Here is an 18,477-nt window from a genome sequence, read left to right as displayed (position 1 = left end):
CTGTTGGGCTGAATAGAACTAGGACATGCTGCAGCAGCACCATCATTTGGTCCAAAGTGTCACTGCCTAGCAAAATCCTACAGCAATCACTGTCGCAATGAAAGTGTGAAAGACTAGATGGTGACTGGTGTTCTGTTGAGGAGGCACAAAATGGCAGCTGTGGAGTAGCATGAGGGAGCCTGATGCTGTGCACTGATATCAGCATTACAGATAAAGTAACAGGATGTCAGTCTGCTTTCACTTCCCAAGCATACCCCCCAGTTTGTTTGGTGAATAAATCTTTCCTCATCTCTTTTCTCCTTTTTACCTCCCCCACCAAGTTGCAGTAGTGTTCATCCCATTCTTCTTTAGGAAGGCACCCCCCTTAGAGTCCTTTTCTGTGAAGAGGAGAGAGTGCAATTTAGCTGGTCTGTAACCGTCTGTTTCCATTCATTCCTGAGGTTTTCCAGCTGCCCATGAAAACAATGCACTGATACACTCTGTGTGGACTTGAACTGTGTCCAGAGCAAAGGGTTAGGTGGGGCTGGATGATCTGGGGAGTGTTCTTTGTCGTGGAAAACTGAGTGGATACTGGCACAACACAGTCAGAAAGATTGTCGCAGAAGAGCAGTCTGCTAATTCCCCAGCCGTGGTCCACACGACAGGCTTCAGGGTGAAGCATCCAGCTCCTTGTCGGGCAAATGTCAGGAGTGCCAAACTCAAGCATCTGAGCTCTGGGAGAAAAGACAAACTGAATTCCAAGGGGGGCTGATGCTGCACTTCATGGGTGTATAGTAGACAGATTTCGTCAGAACGGGTGTAATATTTAGTTAATTTTTCACTCAAACGTTCTCCCTTTCCTTTTTATCTTCCTTCCTTGTCACAGAGGGGCATAAAGTGAGTAATAAAAAATGCTAACGGCACAACTTCTTGATTTATACCACCAGCAGATCTCAGGCAGAACTCCCTGATGAGTTCGAGGGAACAGCCTGATTAAAAATTGATGCCACAATATGGTCTATCTTAGCAACAACACTCACAAGCAAAATTCATCTAGGATATAAACCGTGACATTTAAAATGCCTGTTGGGTGAAACTTGACCAAAAAAAAATAATAATTGGTGTGCATGGCTCTGGGGAACAAAGGCAATTGCCATGCCACTTTATGGAATATTGTGTGTGAATCACTGAAGCTATTGTCTTCTGCTGCCTTTTTTCTGGCCTCAAGAGGTTAACTTCTTCGCAGAGCCAGAACTGCATGCATGTGCCACAGAGCTGTGTCTGGTCTGGGTATGCGGGTGATCTGGACTTGGTGGTGTTTGCCTGAGAGACCCACGGGAGAGAATAATGAGGGGGTTCAAAAGAAGAATATCCTTTCTGCCAGAAGTGGTCTTTTAACCAGGCCTTTGCTTATTTGTTGGGGGAGATTACTCACAGGGTCACCTGGCAAAAATGACTGGAAGTTATGAAAGAAAGGGCCTCCTGCCAACTATTTAAGAGAAAGAGGGAGAGGAATGGAGAAGAAACTGGAGAAAGAGCAGTGAGTTGGCTGCAGGGAAAGGGACATTTTGTGATTCAGAGGAGAAGCCAAGAACCAAGGCTGTAAAGGGAGGGAGAGGACCCTCGGCTCCTTAGAAGGCTCTGTGCTATATTCTGGTGGCATTCAGGCATAAATTGAAAGCTGAGGCAAAGAAAAAAGGCACAGGCACTTAACACTTGGCTTGTACAGCAGAGGTGGAGCTCTAGGAAGGGGTGAGCATAAAACACCAGAGTGACCTGGGGCTCGGCGCTGCTTCTGAGGATGTAGGGCAGCTGGTCTTCCCCATCTTACTTCCAGGGAAGGGCAAAGAGAGCCTGTGCTATGCAACCGAGACCAGGAGGCTTAGCTGAGTCACTCACCGGTTGTTGGCTGTTCACAGAGCCCAGAGAAGTGCTTTGAGACTGATGAAAGTGAGGGTGCATCCAAGATACCCCCATCTATCTTAGTCTGGGCTGTTGTCACAGCAGCAGGGAACTTCTGGGGCCAGGGCAGGACGGAATCCCAGAGAACTGGGCCTTCACCATGCCAACGAGGAAAGATGTCACAAGGCAGCAGAGATGCACCCACTGAGGTACGAGGACAATGAAAACATACAGACCCAGCACAGTTCCCTGCCGCTTACACCACTTTGACAAAACATCTGTTCGCCTGGAATAAAATCCCTCCCCTATTCTAAGCAGATACATTTCCCCCTGAAATAGCAATAGGGGCTGCTGCATCTGCTCACACCATGGCCGAGCTTCAGCCCCAGGAGGATGAGGCCTTAGCTAAATCAGACTGAGCTGCCTGCTTTATCTTACCCTCTCCTGTGAATTACTTTTCTTATTGCACCTCTTTACACAAGCGCCAAACCCCAAGAAGGCAGGAAAGCCGTCCAAAATGCAAAAGAATTATGACAGACGCTCAAACATCATGGGGTTTTGGAAAGGTTATTCATTTAGTAAAGAAGTAAATGTGCAAATCAAACTCTATGGCAGCATTTATGTGATGATAATCATGCTGATTAAGTGTTTGAGCCTCAGGATATGCTGGGAACGGCACTAGGACCTAGAAAATAACCACCCTATGCTTTTGGAAGACAGCTGCAGGCTCTTCCTGTTCTGCTCTGTAAGTGATCCATCTCCTCTCCCAGATCTGTTCACTTTGGATGCAATTGCTCAAAATATGCATTACTTACGGTCATACAGATAAATACAAAGGGGACTAGCAGTTGTGCTGTTAACCCTTCAGATCCCCACTAGGCCTAGGCATGCAATGAGGAAGCAAAAGATTCAGAGCCAAGTTTTACCTACAACTGACTTTGATAAAGCAAATCAGTTACATTAGCTAAGATTATTAACCTTAGGGAATACACTTTTCCTCTCTCCTTTCTAAATTTGTCTGTGGTCTCCATTACCATTTGCTAATGAGAAAGGTGCTCGTTCTCCTGGTTTCTGTGCTGGTGAAGGAAAGGAGAAGCTGATCAAACCGATGGCCTTGATTCACTTTCAGCTTTAAATTTGGTATACCGTTTTCATGTAATCTGGAGATGCTATTTACCTTGGCTGGTGGCTTTGGGACTTCTCTCTCCCCTTCCTCAAGTATGAATTTCACAACTAAACCACTGAAATAATAAAAATAATATCTGCTTTTTAGAGGCAATACTGAAAGATGCAGTCTTGGAGCTCTTAACAGGAATGGAAATGTGAAGACCAACTATTAACCATATAGGAACATACACACGCTATGGGCCAGCTACTGCAGCTATTTGGCTGCAGTAAATTGGTGCAGTCGGGCTAAACAAACCTGATTAAACTACCTGGCTTGCTAGATGAGCCAGTTCTACACCAGGCTCCTAAACCAGCCAGTGCCCCTCTGGGACAGGCTGCAGTAGCCAATGTACAGCTCTGGGCCTGCCCTAATTCACGCTAATTGGCACTGACTGCCTTCATCACTGAGTAATCACACTTTATAACTGGGAAATCAAAGCTTCTCTGCCATTACTGCACCCAGCAGAAGTCAAGAACAGCAAAGGACTGAGACTGACGTCTCCTGACACAGTTTTGGATCTTTTTCACACAAGTTAAAATGCTCTGCTGTGTCTTTCAAGGGGTGATTTGGACCTAAATGGAAAAATTCACTGATTTGAATGTTTTTATTATTACTGTTATTACTGTGTTCTTACTACTGTTATTCTGTCCTGCTAGGGGCAGGAACAACTTCTGCAAGAAATCAGTGCAAGCTCTGAGAATCTGGTATCCTCTGCCCTCCCCTGGAGCTTTCATCATTGTGACAGCAAGTTCACCCTAAAGAATCAAAAGTCAATTTAAAAGAAAAAGAAGAAACCAAGAACTGGAACAAGGGAAACTGTCCGGCACTTCTTTCCAGCCAAAGAACTCTTTAATAGCAATCTATTAGACAAATCCCAGGCCTGGGGGGATTGCTACAGAGGTTTTGGATTTCTACCAGGATTTTTTTATGTCTCCAAACGTGTGTTGTCTGAATGCAGCTGAAAAGAGGAATCATTCAGTGTAACCATGGAAGTCCCTATTTCTGATGGGATGTGCAATCTTTAATTGCCAAGGGAGCTGACTGTTAAATATCATTTATTATTAATTTGTAAGAAGTCTGAAACCTTTGAAATGCAGATTGTCAGCTCTGTAGTTAGACCTGAAGTGATAAATCCCAGAAGTCAAAATGGTGTTTGCTTGCTTTTTTTCCTCTCTTTCTCTCTTTTTAAAAGGTAGATGACAAAAGAATCTGGCCCCAACCCCCAGTGAAAAAAGAAGCTCTTATTATTTCAGAAAAATAATTTCAAAGGGCAAGTCAATAATAGCAGGATACACACAAAATAAAACCTTTGGAATTCTGTTATTGTTATTATTATTATTGTAGGTTCAGATGACTCAAATGTTATTATTTTTCCTTGCATTACCAGCCAAGAAAACCAATGACAACCACAGAAAGCTCTGCAAATCTCAGCAGTTTTGGTTCCCACTTACATTACTGGAGCAGCTGTTGCACTCGCAGGTCAGCTCTGCGTGTGGACTGCCCCACACTGTGCTTTGTCTTCTTGAAAACTTTAGCTTGATTTAAGAGCAGGATTCATGTGCAGCCTACCTTGCAGAACTAAACTAAGCTTATAGTATTAGGCATGTTACCAGGTCAGAAGGGGCCCAGCTGTGTGCTAGTACCTCGTACCTTATGTAGCACTGGTTCATGTACAGGTACGAGGCTTGTTTTGGTTGTGCCTGCCTTCAGTAAAGTATGCAAGGAAGAGGTCCATTCCGTGGACACTCTTTTGCTATTGCTCTCTCTAGGCTGCTGGTTTCCCACAGCGCATTAAATGCAAGGGCAAAGTCAGCTGAAACCACAGACTTGCCCATCTACGAGTCAGGATCGTTCACCCACCTTCTCATCCCCATGATCGCGAGGCAGCAACGTCAAAGCTTAAAAGCACCTATACCAAAACATAAGTAAACCTGTGCTGACCATGAGTGGGTTGTCTTGCCTGGTATGGTGTCTCTCAGGGAAGGAGTTGCGCTGCTTTCTTACCCCATCACAGATGATGAATGAAGCTGGTGACGACCAAGAACTACTCACATGAGGAAACAGCTTAGTTTATATCAGGCTAAACAAACTGGATGACAGCGTACCAAAACTGCTGCAATAAGCTAAACAGAATTATTAAAAATGCATTTTTTCCATGGAATAGCAGGGACTGATCTTTCTCCATCCCAGACGTTGGAGTGCCCTAGCAGTAGCACATGAAACAATTCTGGCTGAGAGGAAGCATTCAGTGCATTTGGGACTGTGTGAGTGCAGGTGTGAATGCCTACACAAAGTGCGGATTTACCACAATCCACTAGAGATCATCATATTTAAAGAAGGAATTTGCATTAACAATTTCAATATGATTTCATGTTTGCTTCATGCACAATTTGACTGAATATACTGGTACATTCCTCCATATGTTAACACGCTTAAACCGGGACAGCTTGACTTGATTACAAACTGACTTATGCTGAACCACATAAAGATGGTCAGCTGTCCATGGAAAACATGGTGCATCCAATTAGCTCTTTCCTCAGTGTTTCTGTTGCTCCATGGAAAGTTAACACACATTTACTTCTGCCCCTTTCCTCTTTCTTCCATGTGTGTTTGATTTCCGTCATAGCCACCAGTAAATATGAGAACAACTCAAAATGTGTGAGATGTTATTGCACCTCCTCTGCTGATTGAATGGTTACTCTTGGAACAAGAGGACACCAAGCTACACGAGTCCCAACAACTGGAGGTTGATTGAACTGAATTGACCCTCTCCAATAAACCAGGTGATTTAAAACTAAAACCCAAAACAAATCGCCATTTGTGGTGCTGAAGATGCTGGCCACATCAGGCAGATATCAGCTGATTCAAGGACTCTTTAGTTGCCTGTTATACTCCTGTACAAGAGTTTGAACCCAGGGATAGTAAAAATTTGAAAGCCAAACCTGTTTTCATCCAGTTAATTTTTCCTTGACTTCTAAAACCAAACCAGACTAAGCATAGGGCTCAGGATATCTATCAGAGTACTAAGGTGGGTTCCCCTTACATTTTTACTCTGTTATTGCTTAGACTTTAAAAGTTACCGTGGCTCTCCTTCTAGTGCCAGAGGTTGGAGATGTCCTTTGAAGATGTTCATTTCCTTTCTGCAGTCAGTCAAAGAAAGAGGTCACTATTGAGCAAGACTTTCTACTTAAAAAAAGGATAAACAGCTGTAGCAGACACCAAGGAGTGAAATAATTTATACCAGGTCCAGAGAGGTGTCTCTGGAGGAGGAGAGGAGAAAGGACACTATGGTGTGAGCTTTGGACAGCCTCAATAGCAGGGTAATGCCTCTTGAATTCCTGGGGGAAAGGAGGTGGCTGTGCAGCCCTTTCGCTTGTGTAAGCAGTTAGTAGAGATTCTTTTGAGCTACCACAATATCAAACATGCCAACAGTGGATCAGTAGGCAGTTTCCTCCTTAGCTTCACTAGATATACATGCACTGGATAATATAGCAATGTAAAAGTACTGCAGTTGCTTGGATATCTTCATTTGAAAGAGATATTCCATCAAATTCCCACATTATCCAGCTAGAGAGAAAGGACATTCATGTATGCAGGCATTCTGGCAGGAGCTATTTGCTTTGGGGCCAGATGTAATTTGAAGTTATTCTGAATATTACACTGCAGCAGCCTGGCCAAGTCCAGTAATGCTGATTATTTGGGCTTTCCTGATTTTCCAGATGGAGCTGATTTCATTCAGTTCTCTCTCTTTTAATTAATAACTTGCCCCTTTTGTTCATTTTTGAATCTTTGTTTTATCTCTAGCATTTTCTAGAATAGTTTCCAATTTAGTTAATCCATTGCTTGCCTCCTCAGTGCACGTAGCTGAACTCATTCAGCCATACAGTTTAATGACGTACAGCTCAAATCTCTGCTGCACAATCTCACATCCACTTCACATCAAGCTGGCATTTCTGTCATTTATATTTTATATGCTATAAACTCACAAATCATACCATTCCATACTAGAGAAATGTCAATAATGTTAAAAAAAAAAACCCCTAACCACTAGCAAACATATGGGATCTGTACATTCTGTCCTTTAAACAAGTGCAGATTTAGCAAGGAGGGGGAGGGAAAAGGAAGAGAATGAGAGCCACATCCCCCCACTGCCAACGCAGTGCATGTTCCTGCAGCATCAGTGTTTGGATTAGGCCCATGGCCACCCTACTTAGGTTTCAAATCAAGAAAAAATAGATGTAATTCAATTCCCCACAGTCAGTTTTTAGGGATATTAGACTTCTGCATACTGAGGATTTTTTTTTAAATAGCAGTCACAGGAGATTAGGTCTTTGCATTGAAAGTGTATTCACAAATGGGATATCAGATGTTAATAAATGATGAGTATTTAGCCTGTAGGCAGACGGGTGTAAAATATACTATAGGTGGCTAAACCCTAGCTGGTTACAAACAGGTTAACTAGACTACCTTTTTAGTGCTTTTAACTCCCAGCACACAGCAGGGTTCAGTCCAGGACTGGGTATTTCCTAAGTACTTCCACAATTTAAACAACAACTATTAATCTACTAGAATGTACAAACAAATGATGAGCTTGAAGCGTATGGATGAAGTGGCCTTGCACACGGTAGCTGTATGTTGGAGTCAGCCTGTACATCTGTGTGTCTGTGCACAGTCCCACATACCCCAGCAAGGACAGGGAGGGGTGTCAGTGGGTCCCTCTAAGGGCTGGTCTGAACCACAGAACACTGGAAGCCACACAGCAGAATACCTGTGATATCACAGATCCGACCCCAGCATTAGTGGGGTAGTAACCTCCCCTGGCTGTGTGCACCAAGTGTCAAGAAACCCAGGTGTGGAGATCTCTGGGCTTATCCTGTTGTCCTCAGGGGAATGTGGGTGGATGGTTGTTCCTCTTTTTCTTTTCTTTTCTTTTCTTTTCTTTTCTTTTCTTTTCTTTTCTTTTCTTTCCTCCTCCAACTACTTAGAACATCTGGGATTCCAGTTTCTATATATTTTGAAGCCTTTGTTGCTTTATCCTTCATGCTGCACCTTGACATTGAGCGTGCTTCAAATGAATGAAGAGCTTCCTTTAAAGCTAGTGACAATTTAATGCTTGTTGTTTTTTGGGACCAGATTTAGGATTTTTTTAATAGATTAATGGCCAGAGGGCCACAACAAAGAGCAATGCGTATGACTGAATATCAACTTTTAATAGAGTGCATTGAGCTCAGGAGCTGATTAGAGCCTTCGTGAAGCAAGAGCGATGTTAATCCTGGAAGGACTCCTAAAATCTTTCGTAAGCTGCATTTAATTAAAAGAAAATTAAATACGCAAGAGTTGATGCACGAGTTGTACATTTGTGCATCCCACTCAATGAATGAATCATTTCCCTGCCATCTTCTCTGACACAGAAATACCTTGCAATCCATTAAAGATGCTTAAATACTTCTATGGCTTCAATGGACCACGTCACTACAAGCCACACAGGACATGGCCATTGAAATCCGGAGCTGATCTGGTGTAACTATAGTGCTTCTTCAATGATTTGAGTAGACACCGTAGGCTGTCTACAGGGGGACATAATCGCTGGCACTGCTGCTAAGGCAAACATCACCCAAACTACAGTTACATTCACAAAATAGATGGTTTTTTTATGTATTTCCATACCCGCCAGTTACACGTATATGGCATATATCCATCTGGGGCAAATCCCAGTTGATGCAACTTTACCAACGGTATCACTTCATCATGGGAACAGCACATGTCCTTTGCAGACACGCATGGTTGTTACCAGTTGCCCCAGTCCTGTTACTTGCAGAGAGCCACAGGGGGCCAAGAAGCACTAACTGGAAAGATGAACGACAAGGTGGATATGCATGAATTGGTTGAATGGCAGCTGGATCCAGTGTCAGACCAGAATGCAGTACAGGACCAACCAGCCCCTGCCCTGACACATAGCACAGACCCTGCTCCTCCCCATCTGTCTGTGAAGGGCAGGATCCCATTGCAGACCCACAAAGCAGAGCAGCCCTGAAGGCACACACGCCTCGTGCTCCAGTGTGCTGGGGACCTGTCAGCCTCGCTCACATCCCTTCAATAGGCTGAGGACAGTGGTTAGATCAGCAGACTTCCCACTGGATTAACAGAGCTCTGCAGCTCTGCCAGCACTGTGCCCGTGTCTGTCAGGATCCATCAGACAGCCAAGCCTTAACAGTTAATAGAATAATGGAGTGAAAATAACAAAAATATCTCTTTCTGAAGTACCAGGAAGTCTCTTGGCTAATGCTGAACACAGTTATGATTTTGCAGAAAGGGGGCTACCTGGGCACTGAATGCAAGAGGATGTGCCCAGGCTGTCGTGGATGGTCCATAGCTGAACACACCGGGCTGCCAAGCATCAAATGGGGTTCAGGGGCACAAAATGGGTTGGACTGGAAGCACCAAAGGGGAAGATGGATGGGAAGAGAGTTGTGCAAAATGACAGTGCTGTGGCTGTTCTTCTCTGCTGCTACCCTCTCAAAATGTCATTTTCACCTGAAGGGTTTACAAATCAGGGAGCAAAGAGAAAGTTGCTCAGGTTTTGTACCTTGAGGGAATTCTTTTCTTTTATTCATATATCTTTTAATGTGTGCTGATCTAAGGTCAAAGTAACTCGGGAAGAACGATTTCTGTCATCTTCGCATCAGGACCAGCATGTTCTGCTCAGACAGACCCTGCATGTTGGTAAGATACTGCCATAATCCTCACGCTTGTCCTCACATGGCAGGAGCAGGCCCTCCGAAGGCTGTGCGCCTGAGCTCATGACACACGTATGCAGCAACGTGACCCCCTCCAGGCATCAGGAGTCAGCTGGGTCCATCACAAGGTGGCCCTGGATGAGCAGAGTGAACATGTGTCAGACCACAACTGCACTGGGGAACATGTTCCCAGATCTGCTTGTCACCACCAGTTCTGGCCTATCACTCCCAAGCCCTCGTTATAAATCACTGCAGAATAACAAAGCAAATTCATAGCATGTAAATCAGTTTGCAGGTCTGTTCCTTCTTGAACTCATGTAAGTGATGGATAAAAAAGTACTTAGAGCCAAAAGCTGGTGTTTAACAATTTATTCCAGACAGAGATTGGGAAGGAGGGTGATGCCCGGTCTCAGCAGGCCATCGCTGGTGGGGTGAGAGCTCAGCTAGAAGTAGTTGATGACTCTTCTGATGGACTGGATGCTCGCGCTGCGTGCCTGCCACGCATTGAAGTTGCTGAACTCACCCCGCTCCACCACGTACATACGGCCTTGGTAGTTGGGCTCCTCATACAGCACCCACCTGAGCAGAAAGGGAGGGTTACTCAGGTCCCAGCAGTGTGGTCATGCGAGGTGCCCACATTGAGTGGCTGCAGTAAGGCACTGCACTACTGCAAACTACCAGAGCCCAACAGTCTCTCTGCAGTCCTGGTCCTATCCTGCAAACAGAAATGCCCCCATTACAGCTGAGCTTCCCCCCATTTCCAGTGCAGTCTGGCAGTTATCCACAGCCAGATTAGACCTTACCTGTAGAGGAAATCGTTATGGGTTACACCTGTGATGAAACCTGGTTCCAGGGGCTCCCTGCTTCACGCTGCTATAGGAATCGATCTCTCTGAGCTTCATCATGTGCAACAGAAACAATTTAATAGCATCTGATAGTGCTAAAGAAGGACATGAGTTCCCTCAGCCCCTGGATAAACCCATTTTGGACTGTAAGGAGAAATGTGCAACACTTGAAGGATGTTTTACCTCTTTGAATCAACTCAATAGCTATGATGGGAACCATATTTAATAATTTCTCTCTTTGCTAGTAATTCTCAGTGGCCTCTCTTTGTGCTTTCCAACAGAGAGAAGGACCTGCCTCAGTTATCTTCACTTTATGTCCAGAGCTAACTACAACTTTCCCTTGGAATACAGTCAGACAGATACAACACTCAGCAACCTTGGTGACTTTGGCACTCCTGACTTCAGCTAGTTTGCCTCTGTCTTTCTCCATTGGCAAGTCTCTTGGCATGTCATTCTCTATGTGAAGGTCTCCAAATCAGAAGCAGTTCTGACAGTCAAGAGGGGCAAATTTTGCTGCTCTTCTCTCCCTTCATCCCTTTAATACAGGCTGAGATATGATCTCAACGTCGCCACAACTGTCAGTTCTTTCCTCTATTTAAATCTCCCATGCCTTTTAATGAAGTTTTGCCATTGCTCTGGTAGTCTTACTGTCAGCTTTCCACACCATCACTGCTGAACTGCTCATCTCTGCCTTGTTCTTCTTTTCCCATTCTTTTTTAGGATTTCTTAAGGATCTCTCTGTTTGTCCTGTCTACTGGTTCAGCAATGACAGCAGAGAACATATGCAATCCTCCGAATAATTTGGTTCCTGTGGTCTGTCTCTTCCCAGGAATTCAGCTGTGACAGCGCGGTTGGGACCCACTGCATGTGGGATTTCTAGGCAGAAACTCCTTCAAGTACCGGATGGGTGAAAGACTGCTGGGCCTCCAGAGTCAGACAGCAGCTGGTGAACTCAGATCACAGTCTGACCCAGAGCAAAAAGCTGGAGGCCAAGGAAAAACATTGTTTATAAAGCCAGCCACCCACGGGCATTATTTAAACTATTATGGAATATTATGGTTATGGAATTCAGTTGAGCCACCTTCCTGATTCCTTGACACATTTGGATTTATTTTGTGTTCCTGAGAGAACACCAGGGAGAAGGGGCATGGTGGGTCCCTTCTCCCATCTGCCTGAGCACCAATACAATGCACGCTGAGCACACGCCTGCCTGGGGCCCCTCTCGACCCCGCTGCCTGCGCTTGCACGACCCTCTTCTGCAGCATCACTGCAACGTGCTCAGCCAAGACATTCAGATCCTGAGCATTTCCTGCAAACAAACAACTTCATTCTTTGGCACTTTTTGCAGCCAGTTTATATCTGAACTGGAGTTACAAGGTCATACTCACATTTTTCCTTTGAAGCTCACTTTGCAGCACATGGAGAAGGCTGCCCGCTGCCTATGTGAGTGCAATAGCAGGTTGCCCTGAAGCCATGTCCCCCCCCATCACATCTCCTGATGTGCACTGTTGGAGAGCATGCTCAGCTCTTCAGCTTAATTAAGAACCATTTACAAAATTATCCTTCTCCTCTAGATACCCTTCAGCCTTGTTCACAAGCCACACATGGCTTGCTTCCTTTTCTATACCGTCCCTTCATTATATATGCACCTCTCCATCTTTTTGGATTATCATGGGTCTCTCTTCTCCATCAGTTCACCATCTCTCCCTCAAGCACTCCTGAAAAGAGCTCCCAACCCTATTTTCTGTAGCTCCCAATCCCTCCCTCCTGCTGAGAACACCTAATGCTATTGAAAGCATTGCATGGTGGTAGGACAGGTATGTTCACTGAGCGTTGCTGCCCACCAGGATATGGTGGCTCTTCCAGCTCTGCTCTAGCACCTCTCAACAACTGGCGGACCCTGGGCAATAGTGCGGGGGTAGAGCAACCCCTCGTAGTCACGGTCTTTCCCAAGACCTCTGCTTTTCTCTCCAGACACGTGGTTGATGGTCTGTACAGTTGCATGGAGGGAATGGGAGAGGTTTGAGAGTAGATGGAAGCAGACTGTGGGACCTAGTGTGATGATAAGAACCCACCAGCCTTCGCCTCTGGTTAGGGGAAGGCTGCAAATAAGACCAATAAAACGAATAGCAGAAAGATGGGAGTAAAGTGTATTGGCAGTGCAAGGTGATGAGTGAAGGCTTGTATGGCTTACTTAGCTATTCCTTTATTGCCTAAAATTTACGTTCTCTGACACCAAGAGCAAGAGAGGAAACCAAGTCAGCCAGGAGCCCAGAAACAAAAAAAGCCAGATGATCCTGTCCTCAAGCCCAGCATGGGAGAGCTGATCCAGGCACACAGCACACAGCCCTCAGACATCTCGGTGCTGTGTTTCATTAGCACATAAACCCAGAGGACACAGAAATAAAACTCTCATGGAATCAGCTCAAGCCCTATAAGCCAAAACTGTCTGTTCATGATGAAAAGCTAACAAGGGAGCACTGCAGCTCCAGCCTGAACCAAGCAGGATGCTTTCAGTAGGGCTCGAGGTCACTCATTCTCCATGTACGACCTGAGCAGTGCCATGAGCAGCCCTTACCTCTGCCAAGAAATAGGTATCGTTTATTGAGCAGCAACATTTGGGTACCTGTTCTGGTTGATATTTCACAGCCTGATGGCAGAACATCTACCAAATGCTCATAAATGCTTCAGCGGGATAAATGGTTGATCTGGTTCCTCCAAGTTATGTCACTGTGGCATAGAAAAGCTCTTTTTTGGGGTATTCTCTCCCAGGCTGTAAAACAAATTCAGCTTGTTGAAGTTGTTATTTCTAGGCAAGCCTCTGTGGAGTGGCTGAGGCACAAAGGAGGACAAGAAGCGCACGTCTTCATCTAAAACCAGATGATACCATATGTGATACTGGAGCTGGCTCTGCCCGTGGGCCGGGCAAAGCCACTCACCATGCAAACCGCAACAGCTTCCGAGGAGGCGGTAACACCTCAAAACTGCTCCAAAATAGCAATCTCATTTCCAGGATGGATTTAACAGCTTTATCATCACCATTTCTGGCTGTGTGGGATAGCAGTCGCCAGCCCCAAAGGGCAGCAGGGAAGGTGCCGGACACCCTCAGCCCCACCACACACCATGCCAAAGGCAGACATTTCTCTCCATTCCCATGTTTCCAGCTGATCCATTATCACTTCCTGCAGGCATGGCCACCCCCACAAGTACAGGCAGCAGCTTTTTAACAGCACATGACACCATCCACGGATTTTGAAGGGGAAGCAAATATTTTTGTATCCAACGGATGTTGCATTGTGGGAATTAAGGGGAAAAATCACAGAGCGAGATTTTGGTGGGCAGAGAGCTCAGGAGGACCCTGTTTATGCCTGCTTTCAGCATGCACAGGGTAAAACAGACCCACTTTCAGGCTGGGGATATGCTGGAGACAGTCTGTGGCTGATATTCCATCTCTGGCCACATGGTCTAGCTTGAAACATCCCTGCCCATGGCAGGGGGGTTGGAACTAGATGATCTTAAGGTCCTTTCCAACTCAAACCATTCTATGGTTCTATGGTTCCATCCCCTCTGCTCCCCAGATGGTCATGGATGGGTCCTGGGTCCAACACCAGCTACATATGCAGCACCTCTGAGGTCATCTGGGGTTATACGGTCCATCCAAAGGAGAAAAGCAGTGCCACAGGTTCTCTTTCTTCTCCCTGGTCTCACCTCTCTGCTGCAGTATCTCCTCCTTCCCTCCCTCCTCCTGCAGCCTGGGGCCAGCAGGTCCTGCTGCAATGTCCTGCTTTTAATAGCCTTTACAGACCCTTCCATGCACTTGCAATGACCATCTTCTAGGAGTCTGAACATAATGCTACAAAGCCCAGTGTGTTTCCTCACCACGCTCCTCTCAGTAGTTCGTTCTTTCCCCTATTTTATCACTACTCAAAGCCTTTGAGAAGTCATGTAATGTTAACATGAACAGCCCAGGCTCCATGCGAAGGCGAGCAAGCGTTGTGCCCTTTACATGTTTTGTAGGGGAGGGGGAAAATCAATCTGAAAAATTTAAGTGCTTGAAAGTTTCTGGGCAGCTTCCCAATTTCTCAAGCTCCAGGCTCTGCTGCAGCGACACATGTGGTAAATAATTGGCCCTAAAGCTCTTGCCAGAGTACTCACAGGCACTCTCTTGCCTTTATAGCGTTGGTACTCAAATGCTTTTTGCTTCAAATGCTCAGCACTGATGGGGTCCCCTGCGGGCTCCAGCCACTTCTTCCCGTCAGGAGCTGGTAGCTCTGCTCCTTAGTTTTAATGAACCACCACGGCCTGATCATAAGCCTGGGGTTTGGGAGAGGTCTTGGTTGAATTGAAGGGTCCTGCAGGACACTCACTGTCAGGGTGTCACGAGCTTGGGCGGCAACAACCCCTTCCCAACTCTGGCAAAAAAATGCTGTTGGGCAGAAAGGGTCCAACATCCCACACTGGGTGCAGGTGGGATGCACAAAATCCACTCCAGGACAGGAGGACAAGAGTGTTTCTGCACTCCCTCCACTGCAGGGGTTCCCCTGTGCCTCACTCCAGCCAGGCAGAGGCTCTGGGAGGATTTTACAGTATCCCCCCATTCCAAGCACATTTGCAGTGAAAATGCAGTTGTCAAACAGAGGAAATGGGGGAAATGGACTGATAACAACCCATCTCACAACAAGATTAATGACACAAAAAGGACTGATACTGTAGAGAAAATGCAAATTGTCACCCAACAGCAAGAAAAAGGCAAAGCTGACTTCATGCTGAGGCTTCTAGGAGCATCTGCAGGGGCAGAAGGATGGGGCTGAGCATCAGTAACACATCTACAAAGCAGGTACGCAGGGCACTGAGGGTGACCTAAACCCCTCGTTGGGGTGGCTGTGCATCACCACTGCAGTTGCCCCTGTCTTTCAGAGGCAGGGATTAATTCTAAGGTGAGGCACCACTGTCTCGTTTTGCTGTCCAAGGAGGAGGTTTTTGGTATTGCAGCAAGCCTTGCGAAGCCACTTACAAAGCAAAATCCCTGATCTGCATCACTCACAGACATCCATCCACCCTTCGGAAAGCCCCTGCATGGATTTTAAAGAGGTGTTTGGAAACATGCACAGAAAAGTGAAAGCAAGACAGAAAGACAGGGAGAAGGAAATAGGAGGGAGAGATGAGGGAGAGAAGAGGAAGAGAAGCTGGGTTTAGGCTTCTTGTTTCATACACCTTGAAAAGGTATTTCAGAGCTCTTGTAGCATGTGCTTAACTGCCACCCTCCAAAATCCATACTGCTTTGAAGCAGCTCCGAATGGGCAGGCACCAAAATTCACCTTTAAATCATAGGCTTAACTCACAGTTTTAGACTTTCTCCAAGTCCCCCCAGCTCTGACAGGTTTTTCCATGATGGGGGGAGTCTCTGTGGCCTCCTCACTCCCCTGCAGTGCTGAGCACAAAGAGTGGGGGCAGGGAGCACCGTGCTGGGACACCAGCGGTTACTTACGCGCCGTCGCCATACACTTTGAGGGCGTTGATACAGGTCTTGTCCCAGCCTTGTCCCTGCAGGAAGGAGCAATCTTCTGTCAGCTCCAGGCTGGGACCACTGAAATGGCTCCCCTCAAATATTTGGATCCTGTAGTGCTCACCATGCTGGGGACAGAGGGATTCGAGTCAACCAAAAAGAAGGGCAGCAGATTTTGTAAGACCAAGAGGATGATGGAAAGGTGCTCCGGAAGAGGAATGTGAAAAGCAGTCCAACAGCACCGGTGGCAGCACACACAGAACACGCACAAACTCGTGCCACCTCCCAGCACACTGTGCCAACCAGAGAAACAGACAGAAACCCTTGTCTCTGCACCTTCCTACAGCTGCCATCCACATGCAGACACATCACTTTTGGGCTGCTCTGGCACTTGCTGATCTGCGGATGCCCCCCACCAGCCCACAAACCCTTCATCCCAAATACAGCACCAGCTACAGCCCTGGCTCTCCATGCACTTACACAGCAAAAAAAGACACATATCTAGAGTGTACAAACATGTTAGACTGCTTCCCTAAACTAATTTGTATTGCTTCCAGTTCCATGCATAGCTGCTGTTCCTGACAGGAGATATTGTGCCTTTCCTTAAGGAAACTAAAAAAGGGAATAGAAAAGGAAACTTTCCCAGCATCATCATTGCTGTGTGAGCCCTTGAGGGTGCCAGGGAGATTTCAGCAGCTTGTGACATAGATGTGTGGGACAGAGCGAGCTGGAAGGGCATTTTTAAGCCAAATTCAAAGAATACCTAAATGCATTTTCAAACAAACAATGTAAACGCACCAGAGGGCTGGGCGGCGATGGCAAGCCCCACAGCAGGCAGCTGCCAGCAGCAGCCAAGCGGATACCGTGCCTGAGCAAACAGTCCTCTGGGAATCCGCACTGCAGAAATGCCTCGAAGCACTTGCTGGCATCCCACAAGGAAAAACTTGGGCCAGAAAGGACGAACACATCCTCATGCCAGCAGGGCTCCAGGGCCTGGGGCAGAGCATCCCTCCATGTATGGGCCACGGAGGGGCACTGGGAGGAATGTTACCGGCTTGAAACAAACATATTGCTGTGCCAAAAAGCAGCTTTGGGGCCAGTGAGAAACCCCACCAGCTCCAAGTAGGTTTATCATTGCCCCAAAAGCCATGAGTGATACATGTTGAATGGAAAGACCTAACCCAGATTCATTTTTCTTTGCTAACTTTCAATCTTCCCAATTAAACCTTCCTCCAGGTGATGCTTTTAAAAGCTTCATAAGGGAATGGGGGGGGCGATATAATATGAGGAAAAAATGGGTTTAAATTAGGATTACTGGGAGTGGTTTGAAACAGCAGAGAATTCGGCTAAAATTTGCTAGCAGCAGCCCATAGGTCTGGTTCAGAAAGCCCTCAGGCTGCCTGCTTCCCCTCTGGGCGCATGGGGAGAGCAAGCACTGTGGCTGAAGCTTGCCTTGAGCAATGAACCTTCTTCTTAATTCCCCCATGAGCATTTCACAGGGACTCACATTATAAAGGAAAGAGCATGTGATGCTGACAGGATCCTGCCACTTCCTCTGAGAAACCTTGGGAAATCTCATCCCGTTAAAGCCACTGCATTTCATGCGGCCATTGTTGTGATACGTCTTCCACCCAGGAGGCATGGGAAACCGCAGCTCAGCCTTGTGGCCTGTGAAGACCACTCCAAGGGGGGACAAACCTTCCCCAGGAAATTATTTCCTTCTCAATGAGATGTATTATTTCTAAAGAGCATAAATTTTTATTATGGGGCTCCTGTGACCAGGAGAAATAAAGCCCAACAGCAGCTCCATCCCACTGATGCTCCAAACAGGAGAACCAGCAGCATCCACTCACCATCCCGACGGGCCGGCAGGAACCCAGGTGGTCACTGCGGCCATTCCAGCGATAGAAATCGGGGTACTCTCCATGCTCCAGGATGTACTGCTGCCCTCGGAAGTTGGGGTGATCAAAGCAGACCCAGGCCCCGCTCTGGACACAGATGGAGTTGACCCGGTTGAGGAATCCCTGGTCCTGGAAGCTACCGCAGCTGCCGCAGACCTCCAGCTTCCTGCCCGTGAAGCACTTGCCTTCATAGAAAGTGATCTATGGGGAGGGAGGAGAATGGGCCCACGGTGAGGAGCAGGGGCACGGCCAGACCCCCATTTTGAGCAGGTGGGGATCTCTTGCAGATGCATCATTTCAGGGTGGTTTGGGGTTTTTTAGCTGCCTTCCAGCAAGAGGAGCACGGCATCACTGGCATTTTTTCCTAAGAACTGTATTTGTTTTTCTAGGAACGCAGCGCATCCCGCACTTATGGCACTTCTCGCTGCCTCGTACTCAC

At 46.6% G+C, this 18,477-nt stretch overlaps 1 protein-coding gene across 1 annotated transcript in view; it reads right to left on the bottom strand.

The window, feature by feature from the left end:
- Window positions 1-10,229: 10,229 nt before the first annotated feature.
- CRYGN (crystallin, gamma N) overlaps window positions 10,230-18,477 on the bottom strand; it is an 8,475-nt gene continuing 227 nt past the window's right edge. The window contains exons 2-4 of the mRNA XM_010023733.1: window positions 17,991-18,239; window positions 16,120-16,265; window positions 10,230-10,365 (exon numbers count right to left, since the gene is read on the bottom strand). Coding sequence (XP_010022035.1) covers window positions 10,230-10,365; window positions 16,120-16,265; window positions 17,991-18,239 — 531 coding nt within the window. The remainder of the gene's footprint in view (window positions 10,366-16,119; window positions 16,266-17,990; window positions 18,240-18,477) is intronic.

This window comes from Nestor notabilis, unplaced genomic scaffold, assembly GCF_000696875.1.
Source record: "Nestor notabilis isolate BGI_N333 unplaced genomic scaffold, ASM69687v1 scaffold22981, whole genome shotgun sequence".
NCBI lineage: Eukaryota > Metazoa > Chordata > Aves > Psittaciformes > Psittacidae > Nestor > Nestor notabilis.
Note: the sequence above shows the minus strand (reverse complement) of the source record. Positions and strands in the feature narration are given on the sequence as shown.